The 19,469-nt window shown below is 54.4% G+C and overlaps 1 protein-coding gene and 3 non-coding genes across 9 annotated transcripts; 3 read left to right on the top strand and 1 right to left on the bottom strand.

Moving 5' to 3' along the window:
• Positions 1 to 1,202: 1,202 nt before the first annotated feature.
• LOC102688887 (phospholipase A and acyltransferase 3-like) lies at positions 1,203 to 8,884 on the bottom strand. 6 transcript variants are annotated; one of them, XM_069180504.1, is made up of 6 exons: positions 8,776 to 8,872; positions 8,422 to 8,588; positions 6,258 to 6,668; positions 5,678 to 5,780; positions 4,091 to 4,359; positions 1,203 to 1,958 (listed from the first exon to the last, which is right to left on the bottom strand). In XM_069180504.1, exons 3-6 carry the CDS (start codon positions 6,270 to 6,272, stop codon positions 1,848 to 1,850), a joined length of 498 nt encoding a protein of 165 aa, XP_069036605.1. In that variant the 5' UTR covers positions 6,273 to 6,668; positions 8,422 to 8,588; positions 8,776 to 8,872; the 3' UTR covers positions 1,203 to 1,847. The 6 variants fall into 6 exon arrangements, with proteins under 6 accessions (XP_069036605.1, XP_015194302.1, XP_015194303.1 ...); XM_015338816.2 differs by having other exon boundaries at positions 6,258 to 6,436; XM_015338817.2 differs by having other exon boundaries at positions 6,258 to 6,391.
• A 4,756-nt stretch (positions 8,885 to 13,640) lies between these two features.
• Positions 13,641 to 13,831, top strand: LOC138224181 (U2 spliceosomal RNA). Its single transcript, XR_011182527.1, has one exon. It is a non-coding gene; the product is annotated as a U2 spliceosomal RNA (small nuclear RNA).
• A 1,897-nt stretch (positions 13,832 to 15,728) lies between these two features.
• Positions 15,729 to 15,919, top strand: LOC138224180 (U2 spliceosomal RNA). The gene has a single exon (XR_011182526.1). It is a non-coding gene; the product is annotated as a U2 spliceosomal RNA (small nuclear RNA).
• A 1,897-nt stretch (positions 15,920 to 17,816) lies between these two features.
• Positions 17,817 to 18,007, top strand: LOC138224179 (U2 spliceosomal RNA). The gene has a single exon (XR_011182525.1). It is a non-coding gene; the product is annotated as a U2 spliceosomal RNA (small nuclear RNA).
• Positions 18,008 to 19,469: the final 1,462 nt, after the last annotated feature.

The following is a 19,469-nucleotide window of genomic DNA, read 5'->3' as shown; positions in this document are numbered from 1 at the left end:
ACTGGGAGAGGGAGGAGGGAACTCAGTTGAACTGGCAGCCTAGTATGTGATCTCCTGTCCCAGCCTGAGGAACAATGAGCCTGTCTCCCAACAATGCCCCAAATGTATATATGTAAGAGAGAAGATAAGATAAATATCTTATCATGTGTCTGTATTGTAAACGTCGGTAGCTTTTTTTATGTTAATTGTATTTGCTCTGCTTTGCAAGCACTAATTTTACTCATTGCTCAGGCCAGTAAAGCACCTTGAATTGAACTGGAATTCACGCAGACGTGCGGAGAAGGGGTCCCTTTAACACGCTCTGTACTACGCATGGAAACTTCAGCTCCGCAGATTGATTACAGTGAGAAATTGTCCTCAATCGTGACTGTCCGAAGCTCGTCCCGGCAGCGATATAAAGGCGCAGAGCGATACTCTCCCCGCGAGCGTCCACTGCGGGGACTTGGTCATCTGTATAACATGTCCTGTACGAGAACTCAAAGCACAGCATGATGCTGTTTCAAAGACATTTTATTGTATGTCTTTGTTGTAAATGTCTGTAATATGGTTGTAGATTTTTATTTTACTTTTATTTTCTGTTTTGTTTCATGTGCATTTCATTATTTTTATTTGCTGTGGCAACACTGATGGTACCCCATCGGTCATGCTAATACAGCACCTTGAATTGGAAATTGAATTGAAGTGCATGATGACGTAGGGAAGTACCAGGGCGCAGGTGCTCCTTATGGCCACTAGAGGGCGGGACGAGACCGCTGTATTTCCAGATACTCCGGCGAGAAACTCGTGTAGCGAAACAGCAAAAAAAAAAAGATCATATTTAATTAATAATAATTATAATTATTTCTAACACTTATATAGCGCTTTTCCAGACACTCCACTCAAAGCGCTTTACAGGTAATGGGGACTCCCCTCCACCCCCACCAGTGTGTACCCCCACCTGGATGACGCTCCAGTCCGCTCCCCACACCCCAGCTCTCAGTGGGGAGGAGAGCAGAGTGATGGAGCCAGTTCAGAGAGGGGGGTTATTAGGAGGCCATGATGGGTAAGGGCCAATGGGAAATTTGGCCAGGAAACCGGGGTTACACCCCTACTGTTTTATTTGTAGGAAGAATCAGAAGGGTTAGCCCTATCTTTCTGTAGAGCCACATGTGTTGTTTCAACACGCTGCTGTCTCAGACGACCAGAAACAGACCCCAAAGACGTTTTCTTTTCATTTAATTTTAATTTTCACTGTTCATTTTATTATGAAAGGCCGACATCTTGTTCACAAAATGTACAGGTATGTCAGAGGACTGGCTGCATACGGTATACGTTAAACTTTAAATACAATTTAATTACAAAATAATGAGTAAAGGTTAATAAAGGACCACACATCTGAACCTCAGAGGTCTAAAATGAACCACTTCCAGTCACTGGCTTAGGTACAAAAAACATCTGGCAAAGGTGAGCGTCGATATTAGGCAACTTATTGATCGGGGAGCTGGGTGATCAGTCTGGAGTTGATCTAGAGGTGGTGTAATTCACTACGGTAAAAAACGAGCTGCCGGAGGAGAGGGCACAAGTGGAAGTGCTTCTTTACGCTGAGGGTGGTGGGAGTGTGGAACGAGCTGCCCAGCCACATTGCCGATGACGATACCCCGGTTTCTTTCAGGAAACAGACGGGCGAGGTTGTCCCATCAGGACATGAGGCACTGGTTTTACAGGAAGAGAGGTGGGAGTGTGGAACACATCCCCCAGCTGGGCTTTCAAGATCCCAGCTGGATGAGACCCTGCGATCAATTGGCTTCAAGCTGTCATTGTTGGGGTGCAGCACGACGATGGGGTTCCTTCTGGAGATCGGCAGCTCTTCACCACTTCTTGTTATTTCTCTCCTTCCTGTTCGAAAACAGGGAAACCATAGCACCCACCGCACCCAGGACCACTGTGGCCGTGACAACGGCCGTCACTGTGTCTTGAACCTGGAGACAGACAGACAATAATAATCAACAGGAGTCTGATTATAATGCCAGTGAAAAACTAATCCAGCTCCCAGTCCAGCCAGTCCAGTCCAGCCTGCAGTGTCTCAGACTGCTCTGTCAGTGTCAGTGGAGTCTGATTATAATTCCAGTCCAGTCCAGCCCGCAGTGTCTCAGACTGCTCTGTCAGTGTCAGTGGAGTCTGATTATAATCCCAGTCCAGTCCAGCCCGCAGTGCCTCAGACTGCTCTGTCAGTGTCAGTGGAGTCTGATTATAATCCCAGTCCAGTCCAGCCCGCAGTGCCTCAGACTGCTCTGTCAGTGTCAGTGGAGTCTGATTATAATCCCAGTCCAGTCCAGCCCGCAGTGCCTCAGACTGCTCTGTCAGTGTCAGTGGAGTCTGATTATAATCCCAGTCCAGTCCAGCCCGCAGTGCCTCAGACTGCTCTGTCAGTGTCAGTGGAGTCTGATTATAATCCCAGTCCAGTCCAGCCCGCAGTGTCTCAGACTGCTCTGTCAGTGTCAGTGGAGTCTGATTATAATCCCAGTCCAGTCCAGCCCGCAGTGCCTCAGACTGCTCTGTCAGTGTCAGTGGAGTCTGATTATAATCCCAGTCCAGTCCAGCCCGCAGTGCCTCAGACTGCTCTGTCAGTGTCAGTGGAGTCTGATTATAATCCCAGTCCAGTCCAGCCCGCAGTGCCTCAGACTGCTCTGTCAGTGTCAGTGGAGTCTGATTATAATCCCAGTCCAGTCCAGCCCGCAGTGCCTCAGACTGCTCTGTCAGTGTCAGTGGAGTCTGATTATAATCCCAGTCCAGTCCAGCCCGCAGTGTCTCAGACTGCTCTGTCAGTGTCAGTGGAGTCTGATTATAATCCCAGTCCAGTCCAGCCCGCAGTGCCTCAGACTGCTCTGTCAGTGTCAGTGGAGTCTGATTATAATCCCAGTCCAGTCCAGCCCGCAGTGCCTCAGACTGCTCTGTCAGTGTCAGTGGAGTCTGATTATAATCCCAGTCCAGTCCAGCCCGCAGTGTCTCAGACTGCTCTGTCAGTGTCAGTGGAGTCTGATTATAATCCCAGTCCAGTCCAGCCCGCAGTGTCTCAGACTGCTCTGTCAGTGTCAGTGGAGTCTGATTATAATCCCAGTCCAGTCCAGCCCGCAGTGTCTCAGACTGCTCTGTCAGTGTCAGTGGAGTCTGATTATAATCCCAGTCCAGTCCAGCCCGCAGTGCCTCAGACTGCTCTGTCAGTGTCAGTGGAGTCTGATTATAATCCCAGTCCAGTCCAGCCCGCAGTGCCTCAGACTGCTCTGTCAGTGTCAGTGGAGTCTGATTATAATCCCAGTCCAGTCCAGCCCGCAGTGTCTCAGACTGCTCTGTCAGTGTCAGTGGAGTCTGATTATAATCCCAGTCCAGTCCAGCCCGCAGTGCCTCAGACTGCTCTGTCAGTGTCAGTGGAGTCTGATTATAATCCCAGTCCAGTCCAGCCCGCAGTGCCTCAGACTGCTCTGTCAGTGTCAGTGGAGTCTGATTATAATCCCAGTCCAGTCCAGCCCGCAGTGCCTCAGACTGCTCTGTCAGTGTCAGTGGAGTCTGATTATAATCCCAGTCCAGTCCAGCCCGCAGTGCCTCAGACTGCTCTGTCAGTGTCAGTGGAGTCTGATTATAATCCCAGTCCAGTCCAGCCCGCAGTGCCTCAGACTGCTCTGTCAGTGTCAGTGGAGTCTGATTATAATCCCAGTCCAGTCCAGCCCGCAGTGCCTCAGACTGCTCTGTCAGTGTCAGTGGAGTCTGATTATAACCCCAGTCCAGTCCAGCCCGCAGTGCCTCAGACTGCTCTGTCAGTGTCAGTGGAGTCTGATTATAACCCCAGTCCAGTCCAGCCCGCAGTGCCTCAGACTGCTCTGTCAGTGTCAGTGGAGTCTGATTATAATCCCAGTCCAGTCCAGCCCGCAGTGCCTCAGACTGCTCTGTCAGTGTCAGTGGAGTCTGATTATAATCCCAGTCCAGTCCAGCCTGCAGTGTCTCAGACTGCTCTGTCAGTGTCAGTGGAGTCTGATTATAATTCCAGTCCAGTCCAGCCCGCAGTGCCTCAGACTGCTCTGTCAGTGTCAGTGGAGTAGGAGGAATGAGGGCAGACCTGCAGGGACTCCGCCGTGCCGTAGCGCAGCTCGTTGACGAAGTGCTCGCAGTTGCTGGTCACCACGCTGTACTCCAGCCACTTGCCCACCAGGCTCTCCGCGTCCTTCACGATCTCGTAGGCCGGGCGTGGCCGGCGCTTCCTGTCCAGCGCGTTGTTCACGCGGAACCTGTCGTCCCCCGCCACGCGGCGCAGACGCTCCCTTTTCACCACGGCCTTGTCGCACGTCAGGGACATCATGCTGGATGGGCCGGCCCCCGCCACTTCACCTGGGGGGGGTGAGGGGGTTAGTGCTCACTTCTCAGGCAGGTCAAACATTCCTCCTTAAAATAACAGATCTCATCCCAGAGTTCCCACACCTGCCAGGATCAGAACAGCTCCCAATCCTACTGGGAGAGGGAGGAGGGACCTCAACTGAACTGCAGCCCAGTGTGTGATCTCCTGTCCCAGCCTGAGGAACAGACAGTGAGCCTGTCTCTCAATAATAATAATACAGTGTGTGATCTCCTGTCCCAGCCTGAGGAACAGACAGTGAGCCTGTCTCTCAATAATAATAATACAGTGTGTGATCTCCTGTCCCAGCCTGAGGAACAGACAGTGAGCCTGTCTCTCAATAATAATAATACAGTGTGTGATCTCCTGTCCCAGCCTGAGGAACAGACAGTGAGCCCGTCTCTCAATAATAATAATACAGTGTGTGATCTCCTGTCCCAGCCTGAGGAACAGACAGTGAGCCTGTCTCTCAATAATAATACAGTGTGTGATCTCCTGTCCCAGCCTGAGGAACAGACAGTGAGCCTGTCTCTCAACAATAATAATACAGTGTGTGATCTCCTGTCCCAGCCTGAGGAACAGACAGTGAGCCTGTCTCTCAATAATAATAATACAGTGTGTGATCTCCTGTCCCAGCCTGAGGAACAGACAGTGAGCCTGTCTCTCAATAATAATAATACAGTGTGTGATCTCCTGTCCCAGCCTGAGGAACAGACAGTGAGCCCGTCTCTCAATAATAATAATACAGTGTGTGATCTCCTGTCCCAGCCTGAGGAACAGACAGTGAGCCTGTCTCTCAATAATAATAATACAGTGTGTGATCTCCTGTCCCAGCCTGAGGAACAGACAGTGAGCCTGTCTCTCAACAATAATAATACAGTGTGTGATCTCCTGTCCCAGCCTGAGGAACAGACAGTGAGCCTGTCTCTCAATAATAATAATACAGTGTGTGATCTCCTGTCCCAGCCTGAGGAACAGACAGTGAGCCTGTCTCTCAATAATAATAATACAGTGTGTGATCTCCTGTCCCACCCTGAGGAACAGACAGTGAGCCTGTCTCTCAATAATAATAATACAGTGTGTGATCTCCTGTCCCAGCCTGAGGAACAGACAGTGAGCCTGTCTCTCAATAATAATAATACAGTGTGTGATCTCCTGTCCCAGCCTGAGGAACAGACAGTGAGCCCGTCTCTCAATAATAATAATACAGTGTGTGATCTCCTGTCCCAGCCTGAGACGGAGCAGGCTTGCCCCTGACCGCAGGCACCAAACTGACTCCCCTCCCCACCACTCGGTCCCAGGACTCGGGCTTACTGGGTGGAGCCAGGTGGACGATGTAGCCGTTCCCCACGTAGAGGGCCCAGTGCTGGTATCCCAGCCGGAAGATCTCGATCAGGTCCCCGGGTTTGACTTCGTCCTGGAGAGAAAACACAGAGAGAGAAGTCACTCTTTCCAATCCCAGGCTGCCATCACAGGTGTCTGCTTCAACTCCCCCACGCAGCAGTCAACACCTCCTGAGGGACCCAGTCGACACCTCCTGAGAACTCATAGGGACCTGATCAACAGCACCCACGTGACCCGGTCAACAGCTCCAGCGTGACCCGGTCAACAGCACCCGCGTGACCCGGTCAACAGCTCCAGCGTGACCCGGTCAACAGCTCCAGCGTGACCCGATCAAGACCAGTAGTTCAAGTTCAATAACTAATAACTAAGAGATCTTAGAGAACTAAGGGATTTTGGGTTGACCAAAACCTGCTGTCCGGAATCCTAACGAGCCCCTCGTAAATTTGAACGCCACACCGCTCGGTTCGGCTGCTTGCCGGTGTGTCGCTTCTCCAAGCCGTCTGCAGAACCGCCCAGAAGACCCCTTCCCTCGCTCAGGGCCTGTACTCACCCAGAAGGCAGACATGCTGTCCGGCTGCGGGCGGGCGAATGGGCCTTGAGGGCTGGAGGCTGGAGTCGTCTGCTTGCTGTCCGCGCCTCTGCTGGGGTATTTATGGCCTCGCGGGAAGTTTCACTTTCGCGTTCCTGAGAGAGGGCGGACGCAGTGAGTCAGCAGCTCAGGTAGTGTCCCTGTGGGAATAGAATAGGAATAGAAAGAGAAGAGGGAGGGGCAGGAGAGGAGCATTCCGTGTGGGGCCCAGCTGGGACGTCCCGCGAGCGGCTGAGCCCGCCACTTCCTGGCAGGGTGCTGGCGCAAGTGGCCTGCAGCCTGTCAGCTGGCCAGACCCTGGATTCCCAAGGCACAGCCACCCTGAGCTGACCAGCACCCACAGCAGCGCAGCGCACCAGAGTGACCACACGCCTGAACACAGGGTAAAAGCACAGCGCAGTAGAGCCCAGTGAGATCAGGGTAAAAGCACAGTCCAGCGCAGTAGAGCCCAGTGAGATCAGGGTAAAAGCACAGCGCAGTAGAGCCCAGTGAGATCAGGGTAAAAGCACAGCGCAGTAGAGCCCAGTGAGATCAGGGTAAAAGCACAGTACAGCGCAGTAGAGCCCAGTGAGATCAGGGTAAAAGCACAGCGCAGTAGAGCCCAGTGAGATCAGGGTAAAAGCACAGCGCAGTAGAGCCCAGTGAGATCAGGGTAAAAGCACAGCGCAGTAGAGCCCAGTGAGATCAGGGTAAAAGCACAGCGCAGTAGAGCCCAGTGAGATCAGGGTAAAAGCACAGCGCAGTAGAGCCCAGTGAGATCAGGGTAAAAGCACAGTACAGCACAGTAGAGCCCAGTGAGATCAGGGTAAAAGCACAGTCCAGCGCAGTAGAGCCCAGTGAGATCAGGGTAAAAGCACAGCACAGCGCAGTAGAGCCCAGTGAGATCGGGGTAAAAGCACAGCGCAGTAGAGCCCAGTGTGATCAGGGTAAAAGCACAGTCCAGCGCAATAGAGCCCAGTGAGATCGGGGTAAAAGCACAGCGCAGTAGAGCCCAGTGAGATCAGGGTAAAAGCACAGCGCAGTAGAGCCCAGTGAGATCAGGGTAAAAGCACAGTACAGCGCAGTAGAGCCCAGTGAGATCAGGGTAAAAGCACAGCGCAGTAGAGCCCAGTGAGATCAGGGTAAAAGCACAGCGCAGTAGAGCCCAGTGAGATCAGGGTAAAAGCACAGCGCAGTAGAGCCCAGTGAGATCAGGGTAAAAGCACAGCGCAGTAGAGCCCAGTGAGATCAGGGTAAAAGCACAGCGCAGTAGAGCCCAGTGAGATCAGGGTAAAAGCACAGTACAGCACAGTAGAGCCCAGTGAGATCAGGGTAAAAGCACAGTCCAGCGCAGTAGAGCCCAGTGAGATCAGGGTAAAAGCACAGCGCAGTAGAGCCCAGTGAGATCAGGGTAAAAGCACAGCACAGCGCAGTAGAGCCCAGTGAGATCGGGGTAAAAGCACAGCGCAGTAGAGCCCAGTGTGATCAGGGTAAAAGCACAGTCCAGCGCAATAGAGCCCAGTGAGATCGGGGTAAAAGCACAGCGCAGTAGAGCCCAGTGAGATCAGGGTAAAAGCACAGCGCAGTAGAGCCCAGTGAGATCGGGGTAAAAGCACAGTACAGCGCAGTAGAGCCCAGTGAGATCAGGGTAAGAGCACAGACCAGCGCAGTAGAGCCCAGTGACATCAGGGTAAAAGCACAGCACGGCGCAGTAGAGCCCAGTGAGATCAGGGTAAAAGCACAGTACAGCGCAGTAGAGCCCAGTGAGATCAGGTTATCTGATTTACAAACTGTGCTAACGTCGTGTTAACATGGGTTCAGGGACGAAAACTACCGGCAGTTTCTACCTCGTTCGGCAGTTTTTATCATCCAGTCGAAAGACAATAAAACGAAAGACTGAGCACTTTATTTCTTAAAGACCGAGGCGAACTAATGCCGTTTTAACGTCTTTCCAGGTGTTATTGTCACACCCGGACAAAAGCAGTACTGTGCCTGACGCGCCCTGAGACTGTGAACAGACCCACCCAGCAACACAAACTGCTTGTGGGTGTGTGTGGGTGTGTTGGGGGGGGTTATTTCCCATCTTTCCAGACTATCAGCATTTACCCAGCGCGAGAGGGGTGTGAGATTACGGCCAACCTTTTACCCGAAACGTGGAAGCGCAGGCCGAGCCGGGGAGGGAAGGTTTCGTTTGGGGGAAAAGGAAAGTTAACCTTCGGCACGCATCTGTCCCGCGGGCAGCCGGCGGGGGAAAACTCCCGCCCGCATCCCGATGGGATCACTCGAGCTCCGCGGAGCTCAATCGAAATAGATCTGGAATTTTAAAACAAAACAACAACAACAACATTCCTATTTCCTGTTAGTTTCACTTTTCATTTCAGCAGGAAACGAAACTGCTGCGATCAGCTTTAGAAAAGACGATGGAGGGGGGAGTCTTTTTAATGTGAAGAGTTAATTTTTAAGTAATAAAATATATATATGCATATAAATATATACACACCAACGCTGTCCTCCCAGTGCTGGTGACAATCGAGCGGAAACGGAGCCGAGGCGTGAGCCGGTGTCGGTCTGCACGGGAGCACGGGCGACGCTGATTGGCTCGGCGTGGGGGGGGAGGGGTCACGCCCATCGTCACCTTGACTCAATGGACGATGTGTTTTATTTCCCCCAGAGCATGTGGTTTCCGCTGTGCTGCTCGATATATTTGCTGCTGCTGCTCTTCTTCTTCTTCTTCTTCTGGTTTGTAAAGTAGCGAGCGTCGATTGACAGAAGGCGAAGCTGGGTTTAGGAAGAACTGAAGGTTTGTTCCACGCCGGAAATAAAGAGATGACGGGACAGGACGGCGATGGGAGATCGGGCCAGGACACCGGAGTAACACCTCTTACCCTCTTCTCGAGAAACGCCCTGGAACCTTTAATGAGCACGGAACGTCAGGACAACAGTCACGGACAGTCTCGGTTTCACCTCTCACCCACAAGAGAGCCCCCTTTTACAGTATAGTGTCCCCATCACTATAGTGAGGCATTAGACCCACACAGACTGCAGGGTGGTCCCCCGACACCCCAACTGGTCCCCCAAACATCATCAGCAGCACCTGGGGCGGAGTGGTGGCTCTGTGGCTTAGGATCTGTGCCAGTGGCTGGGAGGTTGCAGGTTTGAATCCGGCAGCCGGTGGAGGGACCCTACTCTGTTGGGCCCCCGAGCAAGGCCCTTAACCCCAGCTGCTCCAGGGGCGCTGTATAAATGGCTGACCCTGCGCTCTGGCCCCCAGCTTCTCTCTCCCTGTCTGTGTGTCTCATGGAGAGCAAGCTGGGGTCTGCGAAGAGACACATTCCTAATACCAGAAATTGTGTATGGCCGATAAAGTGATCTGATCTTATCCAGCAGCAGCCTGGAATTAAATCATTAAGACCTGGCGTTCAGGAGAAATCCCCTGGCTTTCCTCAGTGTGCACTCTGTGACAGGCAAGTCTCCCTTATACCTGTGGCCCTAACCCGGCTTGATTGTGTTGTATATGTGTTGTCGATGGGGACTGTTGGCGTGCTCTCCAAATTTTCATTTGTTTTCATTCGCCTTGTTTGGCAAGGCCAGTCTGCACACCCAGTGCTTATTCTGTTCGATACTAGAGAAAAAGATAAAAGAATACCCTTCCTCTATTTATCTGAGTGAGTGAGTTTGCCCTCCTACCGTCTGGGAAAAGAGATGGCAGTGGGCGGGCCAGCTCCCCCCCGACTCTGGAACAGCTTCTTCCTGCAGGCTGGCGGGCTCCTCCACACCCTGGAATCTGCCTGCCCGCACCCCAGTTCCAGAAACAGGGTTTAAATCCCCCCCGCCCCACGGTGTGTTGTGTAGATTGTATTATGCATTTGCCTTGTAATTTGCACTGTCTGCACTTTGCACTGTGTGTAGCCCGTCTACGATGTCTGTGTCCGTGTCCTGTCTGTATCTGCACCGCGGACGGGGAGGACCGATCTTCCGTTCCGCTGTGTGCTTGTATACGGCTCGAAAGACAAATAAACGTGAACTTGAGCATGAGGAGCGGTTACTATCCCTGGGATAGGGACTACAATGTTGCAGATGTGTTGCGGACCTCTGTGACTGTACATCGTGCTTTCTTAGGCTAAAAATACTTAAAAAAAAATAAATCAGACATTAAAAGATCCAATTAAATTCCCAATAATGTTTTCGTTCTAAAGTTGGCAATTTAAGATCGACGTGCACCCGTGCTATCCGAAGGCGTAACAGCAAAACCGTTTGACGGAAATAAAAAAAAATGATATTTTTAAATGTTGATTTCGGGGTCCACCTGCTCAAGCTTTTGTTCTCCGCCAATCAGACGCCGGGGTGCTAGGCCCTCCTCCCGCTCACTGTCCATTGGCTGGCCGAGCCGAGGGACGCTCTCTATTGGCTGGCGGTGGGGGGCGGGCCTCGCGTGGAAGCGCTGGGGGTGGGAAGGGCTAGGCGGGCGCGAGAGCATTGGAGCGAGATCGTCGGTGGCGTCGAGTTAATTGGAAGCGCGAATTGTAATTAAAATTATTGTAAAATATTGACGGAGAGGAAGACGAGGCCGACTCGACGGACGGACGAAAAACAGGTAAAGAAACGCGTTTCTTCAAATAAACAAACCAGCTCCCACGGGCGGGATGATAGTTTTTAAAAAAACGATTTAATTGAGAGACGCCAAGCGGCGTCCGGTGACCAGGCCTCCCGCCGCGCCAGCGGGCCTGGTTTGAGTCTGGACCCGCGGTGAAGCCGAGCTCCCCGGGCGGAGGGCTGGAGGCTCAGCGGCCCGGCCGGGTTCTGCTGCGGCCGGGCCGCCGAGGGAGCGGGCCCCGGCTCGGCTGCTCCTGAGCCCACGGCCCCCGGGCCCGACCTTGACCCCGGCCCGGCCTCTCCGCCTCCCCTGGACCCGGCGCGTCCCGTCCGAGAGGTGCAGGCAGGGAGCTGCGTCAGCAGGCGAGGCTGCAAAGGTACAGGAAAGTTGATTTTCTGCTGAAAAGAGAATGAATCCGTAGGAATCCGAATGTTACGGGTTTTAACTCGGGACTAAAACCCGGATTAGTTGGGCGTTGCGTTAGTTTGCACCATGTTCTATTTTCGACCTCTTTTAGCTCGGGTTTCTGTTTGGTTTTGTTATTCTTGTGCGCAGTCCGAACTGGTAGAGAGGGGGAGAGTTTATTTGCCGTTTGTCCGTGTTTTGGTTGGGGTTCGTGTGTTTGAGGCGTTGTCTCTGGCCGTGCGCGGTGCAGTAGACGAGGGGGGGCCCTGCCGGGCCTGGTTTAATTGCAGCTCCTCCAGCGCCATGGGCAGGGGGCCAGTTCCCAGTTCCACTGGAGTCGGTCTGATGGGGCTCTTTTTGTGGGGCGGCGTTATTTCAGGACTCAGGGCGGCTTCTATTGATCATTAAACCTTGAAGCAACAGGTTACTCATCACCAATGTTTTCTAGAAATCTCTCTATGAAACGGACTCGGTTCATCCTGCAGAATCCTTCCCAGCCATGGCCCCAACAGCACAGTCCAGTAAAGCAAACTGAGACAAAACAGTGCTCAATTGCCCAGCTCCTGCTTCCTCCTCTCATGGGTACAACAAAAGGAGCATACACATTAATCTAATACACACTCACTTCAAGGCTCAAGAAGGCTTGTATTGATCATTAACCCTTAAAGCAAAGTGTTGCTCTAGCAGAGGGGTCGTTTGGGTAATTCAGGGCAGGAGAATGAGAAGGTGTTGAGGGTCAGTCTGCAGTCTGGGAATCTGTAGATTTTATTTTACTGTAATTTTTTGTTTTGTTTAATGTAAATATCATTACTTTTATTTGCTAAGGCAACACTGATTGTACCCATCGGTCATGCTAATAAAGCACCTTGAATTGAATTGATCACACTGTATTGAAATGAGGTGATAAGGCCGGCAGGAAAGAGCACAATGCCTTTGGAGTCTGGGAGCAGGGCTCAGCCCAGCGCATTGACGTTGTTTGAATGGGGCGATAACGGCCAGCAGGAGAGAGCAGGGTGTCTTGCCGGGTGGGGCTCGGCCCCAGGTGAGCTGCGCAGACACTGACTGAAATCCTTGTGCGCAGTCCCAACTAGTAGAGAGGTTATTTGCCGTCTGTGCGTGTTGGTTGGGGTTCGTACGTGCGGTTTCGTCTCGGTCTGCGGGGCCTAGTTTACGCACCGAGACCGACAGATTTCAAAACGGCCTTTTCCCTCGGCCCGTAAGACTGCTAGACGGCCACCAGCAGTTACCCAAAGACCGCTGCTAAACAGCCAGGCCTCTTGAAACTGATGAGGTGCAGCCACGTCTTTCCTGGTGCTTTGCCGTCAGAGGATGTAAATGACAGGGCTCCTAGCCCTGCCATATCTCCTTGTGTTATCCGTTGCGTAAATCCTGTAAATTGTCAATTGCTGTATTCTGCTCTGACCTTAATTTTGTGGGGCGGTGTCACTTCAAGGCTCAAGAAGGCTTGTATTGATCATTAACCCTTAAAGCAACAGGTTGCTCTGGCAGAGGGGTCGTTTGGGTAATTCAGGGCAGGCGAGGGTCGAGGTGTCGGGGGTCAGTCTGCAGTCTGGGAGATCACAGTGTATTGAAATGAGGTGATAAGGCTGGCAGGAAAGAGCACAATGCCTTTGCAGTCTGGGAGCGGGGCTCAGCCCGTTTACCTGGCGCTAATTCAGTTAGCGGGGTGTCTTTCCCGGTGCTGTTCGCTCAGCTTGCGGGCGGAGTGTTGAGGCTGGACGGTTTTGTTTTTGCTGCGGTGACGAGGGCCCCAGCAGTGCCCCGGGGAAGGTTCTCTGACCCCGGGGAGCCGGGCCGTGCAGTTTGCAGACTGTCCACCGGGGGCGGCGGGAGCCGCACTCTCACTCCCCTGCAGCAGAGGCTGCTTGTGTGAAACACGGGGCCGTTCTGGGGAGAAGCTGCGAGTGGCGCTGACAAAGAGCGGTAGCTCGCGCGGGCCGTCGGGGGCCGGGGTCTGGGTTAGCGGGACGCCGAGCGTGCTGCGCGCCGAGCTGGGAGCTGGCTGCGGCTCTTCCTCTGCCGAGTCCGAGGGAGCTCCTCCCCGGCTCACAGGAGAGGGTGACGTCACGGCAGTCGGGGGAGGGGGGAGGCCTAGCAGAGCAGCTGCCTGCCTGCCTGCCTGCCCTCGCCTTGTGGGATAGCTGCTGTAGCCGGTGCTGGCTTCGCCGCAAAGGGGCTCCTGGCGGCCGAAGCCGCTCTCTGTCCCGGTGTGGAGCGGGCTGCCCCAGGGCTCGGTGCGCGTGTGGGCCTGCCGGCTCTGTGCTGGGAAGCGGAGGGCCCCCTCCCCTCCGAGCCCGCGTCCCCCGTCGGGGAGGGGGGACCCTCAGACAAGGCCGGGGCCCGGCATCGCTTCTCGGCCTTTTGGCTAAGATCAAGTGTAGTATCTGTTCTTATCAGTTTAATATCTGATACGTCCCCTATCTGGGGACCATATATTAAATTGATTTTTGGAACAGGGAGATGGAATAGGGGCTCGCTCCGTCCACTCCACGCATCGACCTGGTATTGCAGTACCTCCGGGAACGGTGCACCTCCCCACCCAGGGAGAAAACCCGCAGTCAAAGACAGACAGAGACACGAGTGGAGTCCTTGGGGAGCCTCGGAGTCGGGGTGCTCCGGTGCAGGAAGAGGAGGGCAGGCTTTTCTCGGGGTGAACGACGGAAGCGCTTTCAGCGCCTTTCTCTGTGTCTGAGCTGTATCGGGGGGGGGGGATTCTCGCGTCGTTAGGCCTTCAAGCAGCAGGTTGCTCTGGCAGGGGGGTCGTTTGGGTAATTCAGGGCAGGAGAATGAGAGGTGTTGAGGGTCAGTCTGCAGTCTGGGAATCTGTAGATTTTATTTTACTGTAATTTTTTGTTTTGTTTAATGTAAATATCATTACTTTTATTTGCTAAGGCAACACTGATTGTACCCATCAGTCATGCTAATAAAGCACCTTGAATTGAATTGATCACACTGTATTGAAATGAGGTGATAAGGCCGGCAGGAAAGAGCACAATGCCTTTGGAGTCTGGGAGCAGGGCTCAGCCCAGCGCATTGACGTTGTTTGAATGGGGCGATAACGGCCAGCAGGAGAGAGCAGGGTGTCTTGCCGGGTGGGGCTCGGCCCCAGGTGAGCTGCGCAGACACTGACTGAAATCCTTGTGCGCAGTCCCAACTAGTAGAGAGGTTATTTGCCGTCTGTGCGTGTTGGTTGGGGTTCGTACGTGCGGTTTCGTCTCGGTCTGCGGGGCCTAGTTTACGCACCGAGACCGACAGATTTCAAAACGGCCTTTTCCCTCGGCCCGTAAGACTGCTAGACGGCCACCAGCAGTTACCCAAAGACCGCTGCTAAACAGCCAGGCCTCTTGAAACTGATGAGGTGCAGCCACGTCTTTCCTGGTGCTTTGCCGTCAGAGGATGTAAATGACAGGGCTCCTAGCCCTGCCATATCTCCTTGTGTTATCCGTTGCGTAAATCCTGTAAATTGTCAATTGCTGTATTCTGCTCTGACCTTAATTTTGTGGGGCGGTGTCACTTCAAGGCTCAAGAAGGCTTGTATTGATCATTAACCCTTAAAGCAACAGGTTGCTCTGGCAGAGGGGTCGTTTGGGTAATTCAGGGCAGGCGAGGGTCGAGGTGTCGGGGGTCAGTCTGCAGTCTGGGAGATCACAGTGTATTGAAATGAGGTGATAAGGCTGGCAGGAAAGAGCACAATGCCTTTGCAGTCTGGGAGCGGGGCTCAGCCCGTTTACCTGGCGCTAATTCAGTTAGCGGGGTGTCTTTCCCGGTGCTGTTCGCTCAGCTTGCGGGCGGAGTGTTGAGGCTGGACGGTTTTGTTTTTGCTGCGGTGACGAGGGCCCCAGCAGTGCCCCGGGGAAGGTTCTCTGACCCCGGGGAGCCGGGCCGTGCAGTTTGCAGACTGTCCACCGGGGGCGGCGGGAGCCGCACTCTCACTCCCCTGCAGCAGAGGCTGCTTGTGTGAAACACGGGGCCGTTCTGGGGAGAAGCTGCGAGTGGCGCTGACAAAGAGCGGTAGCTCGCGCGGGCCGTCGGGGGCCGGGGTCTGGGTTAGCGGGACGCCGAGCGTGCTGCGCGCCGAGCTGGGAGCTGGCTGCGGCTCTTCCTCTGCCGAGTCCGAGGGAGCTCCTCCCCGGCTCACAGGAGAGGGTGACGTCACGGCAGTCGGGGGAGGGGGGAGGCCTAGCAGAGCAGCTGCCTGCCTGCCTGCCTGCCCTCGCCTTGTGGGATAGCTGCTGTAGCCGGTGCTGGCTTCGCCGCAAAGGGGCTCCTGGCGGCCGAAGCCGCCCTCTGTCCCGGTGTGGAGCGGGCTGCCCCAGGGCTCGGTGCGCGTGTGGGCCTGCCGGCTCTGTGCTGGGAAGCGGAGGGCCCCCTCCCCTCCGAGCCCGCGTCCCCCGTCGGGGAGGGGGGACCCTCAGACAAGGCCGGGGCCCGGCATCGCTTCTCGGCCTTTTGGCTAAGATCAAGTGTAGTATCTGTTCTTATCAGTTTAATATCTGATACGTCCCCTATCTGGGGACCATATATTAAATTGATTTTTGGAACAGGGAGATGGAATAGGGGCTTGCTCCGTCCACTCCACGCATCGACCTGGTATTGCAGTACCTCCGGGAACGGTGCACCTCCCCACCCAGGGAGAAAACCCGCAGTCAAAGACAGACAGAGACACGAGTGGAGTCCTTGGGGAGCCTCGGAGTCGGGGTGCTCCGGTGCAGGAAGAGGAGGGCAGGCTTTTCTCGGGGTGAACGACGGAAGCGCTTTCAGCGCCTTTCTCTGTGTCTGAGCTGTATCGGGGGGGGGGGATTCTCGCGTCGTTAGGCCTTCAAGCAGCAGGTTGCTCTGGCAGGGGGGTCGTTTGGGTAATTCAGGGCAGGAGAATGAGAGGTGTTGAGGGTCAGTCTGCAGTCTGGGAATCTGTAGATTTTATTTTACTGTAATTTTTTGTTTTGTTTAATGTAAATATCATTACTTTTATTTGCTAAGGCAACACTGATTGTACCCATCAGTCATGCTAATAAAGCACCTTGAATTGAATTGATCACACTGTATTGAAATGAGGTGATAAGGCCGGCAGGAAAGAGCACAATGCCTTTGGAGTCTGGGAGCAGGGCTCAGCCCAGCGCATTGACGTTGTTTGAATGGGGCGATAACGGCCAGCAGGAGAGAGCAGGGTGTCTTGCCGGGTGGGGCTCGGCCCCAGGTGAGCTGCGCAGACACTGACTGAAATCCTTGTGCGCAGTCCCAACTAGTAGAGAGGTTATTTGCCGTCTGTGCGTGTTGGTTGGGGTTCGTACGTGCGGTTTCGTCTCGGTCTGCGGGGCCTAGTTTACGCACCGAGACCGACAGATTTCAAAACGGCCTTTTCCCTCGGCCCGTAAGACTGCTAGACGGCCACCAGCAGTTACCCAAAGACCGCTGCTAAACAGCCAGGCCTCTTGAAACTGATGAGGTGCAGCCACGTCTTTCCTGGTGCTTTGCCGTCAGAGGATGTAAATGACAGGGCTCCTAGCCCTGCCATATCTCCTTGTGTTATCCGTTGCGTAAATCCTGTAAATTGTCAATTGCTGTATTCTGCTCTGACCTTAATTTTGTGGGGCGGTGTCACTTCAAGGCTCAAGAAGGCTTGTATTGATCATTAACCCTTAAAGCAACAGGTTGCTCTGGCAGAGGGGTCGTTTGGGTAATTCAGGGCAGGCGAGGGTCGAGGTGTCGGGGGTCAGTCTGCAGTCTGGGAGATCACAGTGTATTGAAATGAGGTGATAAGGCTGGCAGGAAAGAGCACAATGCCTTTGCAGTCTGGGAGCGGGGCTCAGCCCGTTTACCTGGCGCTAATTCAGTTAGCGGGGTGTCTTTCCCGGTGCTGTTCGCTCAGCTTGCGGGCGGAGTGTTGAGGCTGGACGGTTTTGTTTTTGCTGCGGTGACGAGGGCCCCAGCAGTGCCCCGGGGAAGGTTCTCTGACCCCGGGGAGCCGGGCCGTGCAGTTTGCAGACTGTCCACCGGGGGCGGCGGGAGCCGCACTCTCACTCCCCTGCAGCAGAGGCTGCTTGTGTGAAACACGGGGCCGTTCTGGGGAGAAGCTGCGAGTGGCGCTGACAAAGAGCGGTAGCTCGCGCGGGCCGTCGGGGGCCGGGGTCTGGGTTAGCGGGACGCCGAGCGTGCTGCGCGCCGAGCTGGGAGCTGGCTGCGGCTCTTCCTCTGCCGAGTCCGAGGGAGCTCCTCCCCGGCTCACAGGAGAGGGTGACGTCACGGCAGTCGGGGGAGGGGGGAGGCCTAGCAGAGCAGCTGCCTGCCTGCCTGCCTGCCCTCGCCTTGTGGGATAGCTGCTGTAGCCGGTGCTGGCTTCGCCGCAAAGGGGCTCCTGGCGGCCGAAGCCGCCCTCTGTCCCGGTGTGGAGCGGGCTGCCCCAGGGCTCGGTGCGCGTGTGGGCCTGCCGGCTCTGTGCTGGGAAGCGGAGGGCCCCCTCCCCTCCGAGCCCGCGTCCCCCGTCGGGGAGGGGGGACCCTCAGACAAGGCCGGGGCCCGGCATCGCTTCTCGGCCTTTTGGCTAAGATCAAGTGTAGTATCTGTTCTTATCAGTTTAATATCTGATACGTCCCCTATCTGGGGACCATATATTAAATTGATTTTTGGAACAGGGAGATGGAATAGGGGCTTGCTCCGTCCACTCCACGCATCGACCTGGTATTGCAGTACCTCCGGGAACGGTGCACCTCCCCACCCAGGGAGAAAACCCGCAGTCAAAGACAGACAGAGACACGAGTGGAGTCCTTGGGGAGCCTCGGAGTCGGGGTGCTCCGGTGCAGGAAGAGGAGGGCAGGCTTTTCTCGGGGTGAACGACGGAAGCGCTTTCAGCGCCTTTCTCTGTGTCTGAGCTGTATCGGGGGGGGGGGATTCTCGCGTCGTTAGGCCTTCAAGCAGCAGGTTGCTCTGGCAGGGGGGTCGTTTGGGTAATTCAGGGCAGGAGAATGAGAGGTGTTGAGGGTCAGTCTGCAGTCTGGGAATCTGTAGATTTTATTTTACTGTAATTTTTTGTTTTGTTTAATGTAAATATCGTTACTTTTATTTGCTAAGGCAACACTGATTGTACCCATCAGTCATGCTAATAAAGCACCTTGAATTGAATTGATCACACTGTATTGAAATGAGGTGATAAGGCCGGCAGGAAAGAGCACAATGCCTTTGGAGTCTGGGAGCAGGGCTCAGCCCAGCGCATTGACGTTGTTTGAATGGGGCGATAACGGCCAGCAGGAGAGAGCAGGGTGTCTTGCCGGGTGGGGCTCGGCCCCAGGTGAGCTGCGCAGACACTGACTGAAATCCTTGTGCGCAGTCCCAACTAGTAGAGAGGTTATTTGCCGTCTGTGCGTGTTGGTTGGGGTTCGTACGTGCGGTTTCGTCTCGGTCTGCGGGGCCTAGTTTACGCACCGAGACCGACAGATTTCAAAACGGCCTTTTCCCTCGGCCCGTAAGACTGCTAGACGGCCACCAGCAGTTACCCAAAGACCGCTGCTAAACAGCCAGGCCTCTTGAAACTGATGAGGTGCAGCCACGTCTTTCCTGGTGCTTTGCCGTCAGAGGATGTAAATGACAGGGCTCCTAGCCCTGCCATATCTCCTTGTGTTATCCGTTGCGTAAATCCTGTAAATTGTCAATTGCTGTATTCTGCTCTGACCTTAATTTTGTGGGGCGGTGTCACTTCAAGGCTCAAGAAGGCTTGTATTGATCATTAACCCTTAAAGCAACAGGTTGCTCTGGCAGAGGGGTCGTTTGGGTAATTCAGGGCAGGCGAGGGTCGAGGTGTCGGGGGTCAGTCTGCAGTCTGGGAGATCACAGTGTATTGAAATGAGGTGATAAGGCTGGCAGGAAAGAGCACAATGCCTTTGCAGTCTGGGAGCGGGGCTCAGCCCGTTTACCTGGCGCTAATTCAGTTAGCGGGGTGTCTTTCCCGGTGCTGTTCGCTCAGCTTGCGGGCGGAGTGTTGAGGCTGGACGGTTTTGTTTTTGCTGCGGTGACGAGGGCCCCAGCAGTGCCCCGGGGAAGGTTCTCTGACCCCGGGGAGCCGGGCCGTGCAGTTTGCAGACTGTCCACCGGGGGCGGCGGGAGCCGCACTCTCACTCCCCTGCAGCAGAGGCTGCTTGTGTGAAACACGGGGCCGTTCTGGGGAGAAGCTGCGAGTGGCG

Source organism: Lepisosteus oculatus, chromosome 18, assembly GCF_040954835.1.
Source record: "Lepisosteus oculatus isolate fLepOcu1 chromosome 18, fLepOcu1.hap2, whole genome shotgun sequence".
Classification (NCBI taxonomy): domain Eukaryota; kingdom Metazoa; phylum Chordata; class Actinopteri; order Semionotiformes; family Lepisosteidae; genus Lepisosteus; species Lepisosteus oculatus.
The sequence above is the reverse complement of the archived record's forward strand: the minus strand, read 5'-3'. Positions and strand labels throughout refer to the sequence as shown.